Genomic DNA, 5632 nt, shown 5'->3' on the forward strand with positions numbered 1-5632 from the left:
TCAGAAACCCAAATCATTTTGAAATGCAGGATATTCTCCCGCTTCCCTCCCTGTGCTCTGGGACTGCACATTAGAAATAATCGGCTTCAGGAACTTGAACTCGCTGGTCCCCGAGTTTCCCATCAGACACACCTCATACTGGTAGCTCTGGGACAGGGTTCCAGTACCGGTGATGTCCACCAGGTGGCCCGGGAAGCGGCCCTCGGGGACCGAGCAGCCACCCGCCAAGCCGGCCCTGCGCCTCCTGCACAGCCGCACCGCCACGAACGCCAGCACCGAGAACAGGAAGAGCGACGACACCGACGCCAGCGCCACGACCAGGTAGACGGTGAGCGGGTCGGCCCGCGCCGCGTCGGCCGCCGCCTCGGGCAGCGGCAGGAAGGGCTGCGAGAAGCCGTCCACCAGCAGCACGTGCAGCGTGACGCTGGCCGACAGCGGCGGCTCGCCGTTGTCCTTGACCAGCACGAGCAGCCGGTGCCGGGCCGCGTCGCGCTCGCCCAGCGGCCGCGCCGTGCGCACCTCGCCGTTGTGCGCCCACACGCCGAACAGCCCGGGCTCCGTGGCCTTGAGCAGCTGGTACGACAGCCAGGCGTTCTGGCCCGAGTCGCCGTCCACCGCCACCACCTTGCTCACCACGTAGCCCGGCTCGGCCGCGCGGGGCACCAGCTCGGTGCAGGGCGCGGAGCCGTTCTGCAGCGGGTACAGCACGAAGGGCGCGTTGTCGTTGGCGTCCAGCACCTGCACGCGCACCAGCGCCTGGCTGCTCAGCGCCGGCGACCCGCGGTCCGTGGCGCCCACGCCGAACTCGAACGCCTGCAGGGCCTCGTAGTCCAGCGCCCTCAGGGCGAACAGCTGCCCGTTGTCCGCGTTGATGGACACGAGCGAGGCCAGGGGCAGGCCGGGGTCGCGGGGCGGCAGCAGCGAGTAGGCGACCTGGGCGTTGGCGCCCGCGTCTCTGTCGGAGGCGCTGACGCTGCCTATGTGCAGGGCGGGGCTGTTGTTCTCGCGGACGAAGAGGGTGTAGGCGGTCTGGGTGAAGGCGGGGGCGTTGTCGTTGACGTCGGACACCTGCACGGTGATGTTGTGCTGGGTTTTCAGCCTGGGGGTCCCCATGTCGGTGACGGTGATGGTGATGTTGTACTCCGCTGTGGTCTCTCTGTCCAGCGGTGTCTCTGTCACCAGGGTGTAGAAATTCTCCACTGATGGCTTCAGGAGGAAGGGGAGGCCATCTTGGATGGAGCACACCATCTTTGCATTGTTACCTGAATCTTTGTCTCTAATCCTAAAAACAGCTACGATAGTCTCTGCTGAGTTTTCTGCAATTGAGGTAAGAAGTGATGACATGAGCAGTTCCGGTGAATTATCATTTATATCTGTTACGTGAACCATCACCGTGCATTTTCCAGAAAGCCCTCCGCCGTCCTTGGCCTGAATGGTTAATGTGTAAGTTTGCATTTCCTCGTAGTTTAATTCGTTTTTAAGATGAAGATTGCCAGATGTTGAATTGATTTGAAACGTTTTGAGAATTCTTTCAGTGGCATAAAAAAATGCATAAACTATTTCTCCATTACTTCCGGTGTCTAAATCTCTAGCTGACACGGTGGCAACCAGGGAGCCTACGGGGCTGTTCTCAGGCACCTGCACCTTGTAGAGCGACTGTACAAACTCAGGGGCGTTGTCGTTTATGTCAACAACTAGGATGTGTACCAGGGCAGTCCCAGATCGGGGCGGAGAGCCGCCATCCAAGGCGGTAAGGGTTAAACTGAGCTCAGGCACCTCTTCACGGTCTAGCACGCGATCCAGTACTAGTTCGGGATAGACATTGCCCTCCCCACTGTCACGCACATTAATATGGAAATAGGAATTGGCGCTGATGGTGTAGTTCCTCAAGTTGTTGGTTCCAACATCTGGATCCTGTGCCCTTTCTAGGAGAAAGGCCGCCCCTGGAGTGGTGCTTTCTAATATTTTCAAGGGAATCTCTCTATCTAGAAACACTGGAGAATGGTCATTGATGTCTTTGACCCATAATTCAGCACGGAAAATCTGAAAAGGCTTTTCCAGTAGCAGCTGGAAAGGCAGCACGCAGGGCTCTGTGGGGCCGCACAGTTCCTCTCGGTCTAATTTCTCATTGAGCAGTAAGTCACCAGTAAGCGGATTGAGTAGTAAAAATCCTACGTTCTGATCTGAAACGATTCTAGATCCCCGAGCTGACAGTTCACCCGCCCCCAACTTCAGGTCATTGGCGAGGTTGGCCAAAAAGGCGCCTCTCTCGGTTTCCTCAGCCACAAAATACTGAAGCGGTTCCGCGCCAGCCCAAGACACTCCCAGAAATACACAAAGAAGTAGGACTTGCCTTTTCTGCACCGCACTCTGCACTCTGGCCTCCATTCTTCCTTTAATCAGCCTTTCAACACCACTTTCACTCGGCCCCAAGCAGCTTTCCGAAATGGCAGCAACCTAATTCTTAGAAATGAGCTTATAACAGCAACGCTTGTGGGGAGGGAGCCCCACTTTTCCACAGCTCCTATTACCACAGTTTCCTTTCCTCTACCTTTCTGACTCGCCAGATTTTCTAACACTGCAACCTGCAACGTCCTTTGTGCGAGTTATTTTCCCCCTTCTTTTTAGGCAGCAGCGCCACCTTGCGTTTCGTGGATGTTATTCTCGTTTTCAAGAATAGAACAAAAAGATGGCCGATTAACAGAACAGCACCTGGAGTGGTTTTAAGTCCCCCAGGGTCTTTGCTGCTTCACTTCATCTTTTTCCTCAAATGGCCATAGTAGTGCTAGTGAGTGCTTATATCGCCCTCCGCTCCTATAATCTGAATTCATAGAAAAATAAATGTTGTTTTCCTTAATCTAGGGGCATGACATTAAACTCTGAATCTCCATCAGGAGTAAAATCTAAGAAAACCTCCTGCTTTTAAAACTGATAGTAAAGACTACATAAGAAAATGAAGCCTTCATGAAGAAGTCAACCTCTATTTGTTAACTGCCTCACAATAATGTTGTTCATGCTGCCTTTTTCAGTTTCTTGTGAATTAAATAATCCTTTTGGTTTCAAGTTGTTCACTCTTTAACCATATTTTCTGGAACATGTTCTGTGCCCCAGCCTTCACCCTTCACCCACTTTAAGCAATAATATAACTTAAATTATTGTTAACATAATTTCAATGGCCAGCATCTCCAAGCATATGCTATGAATGCTCTTAGAATTAACAATAGCAACTAGATCATTCTTAGCTTTGTGGAACTGCTCCTAGTATTTCAATTTTAGCTATGATGATTGATCTTGATTTGGGATAAATGCTTCAATTTGGGGTAAATGCTCTTTTGGATCAAGAAAGTTTTCTTCTTTTTCTTTATTCTTTCATATTTTAAAGTAATTTTGACATGTGTTGAGATTGTACCTTTATTCTTTAGCTTTTTAATTCTTGAGTTCTTGACATAATGACAGTTAACTATGACATATCATTGCCTTAATGCAAAGAGGGATTTGATGTGTCAACATTGTTTTAGTGTTTTTCTTGCCTATGTTGTTCTGTGTAGGCACATGTGTGTGTTTAATGTCTATGGTCTTGCTGTTAAACTATCCTGCCTCATAGAATGGGTTTGGAAGATTTTCATCTATTCCTATACAACAGTATAACTTTTATGTTTACATCTTCTGTTTCTACATGCTTAATTACAATTTGCCTTTTAAATGAGTTGGGTTTGGTGGTTTTGCTCAAGAATCTGTGACACTTTTCCATTTTACTTTGGTTGTTAATCTCTACAGGTTTTGTTTTCTTAGAGAGTTATTTGTATTTTATTTTAAAAAACCATTCATTTAAAAACCATATAACAAATATATTATGTTTTCATTATATTATATATCTTTAGCTATATCCCTATTCTTATTAGTAATGTTTAGTATTTTATCTCTTTTTTATTCTTTGAAGATTGGCAAGATCTGTATTTTATTTATTTTTTAAAACACATTTAAAAATATGTAACTTTGGTTCAAAATCAAATAATACTAAGAGGCTTATAATAAAATACAATAATTTTCTTCTCGTTCCCTCCTCAGTTTCCTAGTTTCCTTTCCAATAGGCAGCCATTTAAAATCCTTTTAGTTAGTTCTCCTGCCATTAGTCTGTATTCTGCTGTATTTTGATTAATTCATATTAGACATTATCAGTTGGCTCTTTATTATGTTAAATTTATCTTTAGCTCTTGTACACTTTCAAGGATCTTAATACCTTCTTTCACTCTCAGTATCATTGAGAACATTGTTGTGTACTAATTATATTTTTCTCACTTTTTTTCTTGAAGTTAATAATTTCTTTGCTTTTTCCTTTACTTGGTTTTCTTATATATACTACCTATTCTTCCCACATTTCCTCTTGCCTCTCAGTACTATATCTCCTGAGATATCAATTTCCTCTTAAATTAGGAGGGTGATATCTAAAGCTGTTGCATAGCTATCACTCTGGAACTTTCTTTTGTTGTCATTCTTGGAATTGTCTTTGCCTTTTATTCTGCTTGAATCTTGTTTTTCTAGCATTATATTTCTTCTCTTTTGTTTTCTCTGTGGCTTTAATAGATCACATCATTCAATAGTTTTATCCACTTGATATATACCGGGAGATGTGATGATGATATTCTTCAAAATGCCTGTCTCATACAGCTCCAAACTTACCTAGTCTATATTTGAGATACAACCATTATCCTAGGGTCATCCTTCAACATCATCTGGAGGTTCATTTCACCTCTGTTGTTTTGGATCTCCTTTTTTCCTATTTCTTCAGACTTATTCTCTCTTAGATCACTCTCTCATTTTAATATCTTCAAGTAGTTTCCAGATAATGGTATATCAGTTAAATTATGTTGTGACCTTGTATGTATTACATTATTTTTATTTTACCCTCAAACTTGATTGGAAGTATGACTGGTTATAGGGTTTTAGGTAGGAAATAAATTTTCTTCAGTAGTTTAAATATTTTGTCAATGAGCTCCCTAAACCAATGTGTTTGTTAAGAAGTCTAAAGTGAGCCCTGGCTTGTGTGGCTCGGTGGATTGAGTGCCAGCCTGTGAACCAAAGGGTCGTTAGCTCTATTCCCAGTTTGGGCACGTGTCCTGGTGAGGGGGCACATGAGAGGCAACCACACATTGATATTTCCCTCCCTCTCTTTCTCCCTCCCTGCTACTCTTTCTAAAAACAAATAAAATCTTTTTTAAAAAATGTAAAAAGGAAGTCTAAAGTGAATCTTATTTTATATCTTTATATGTCAGCTGTATTTTTATTTCTTGTTTTAGTTTGTTGTCATTGTCTCAAGCATTTTAAATTTAACACTAATGTGTCTTGCTTTGAGCTTATTTTCATACATTGCACAGAATAACTGGTAAAGCCCTTTGACTAGGAAACTAATTTCCTCCACCTCTTAGAAATTTTTCATGAATTACTTCACTGAATTTTTTTTCTTGCTTTTTTTTTGGTAATTACTACAATTCAGATGTTGGACCACGATATGGGCTTTAATTTTTCTACTTTTCTGGTTCTTTCTCTCATTTACCATTTTAAAATATTTTTACAGTATCACTTGGGATGTTAATGCTATCTTCAATCCCTTCTATTGAGATTTTCATTTGTT

The 5632-nt window shown here is 44.0% G+C and overlaps 1 protein-coding gene across 1 annotated transcript; it reads right to left on the reverse strand.

Annotated features, from left to right (window-relative positions):
* LOC129066410 (protocadherin beta-7-like) lies at positions 1-2449 on the reverse strand. The gene has a single exon (XM_054567948.1). The coding sequence runs from the start codon at positions 2386-2388 to the stop codon at positions 1-3; it is 2388 nt and encodes a 795-aa protein (XP_054423923.1). The 5' UTR covers positions 2389-2449.
* Positions 2450-5632: the final 3183 nt, after the last annotated feature.

This window comes from Pteronotus mesoamericanus, unplaced genomic scaffold (genome assembly GCF_021234165.1).
Source record: "Pteronotus mesoamericanus isolate MK-2021 breed Mesoamerican mustached bat unplaced genomic scaffold, CSHL_Meso_final contig_2, whole genome shotgun sequence".
In the NCBI taxonomy this organism is placed as follows: Eukaryota; Metazoa; Chordata; class Mammalia; order Chiroptera; family Mormoopidae; genus Pteronotus; species Pteronotus mesoamericanus.

Coding starts and splice junctions, on each gene's coding strand:
- LOC129066410 (XM_054567948.1), bottom strand. CDS start 2,388: ATGGAGGCCAGAGTGCAGAGTGCGGTGCAGAAAAGGCAAGTCCTACTT.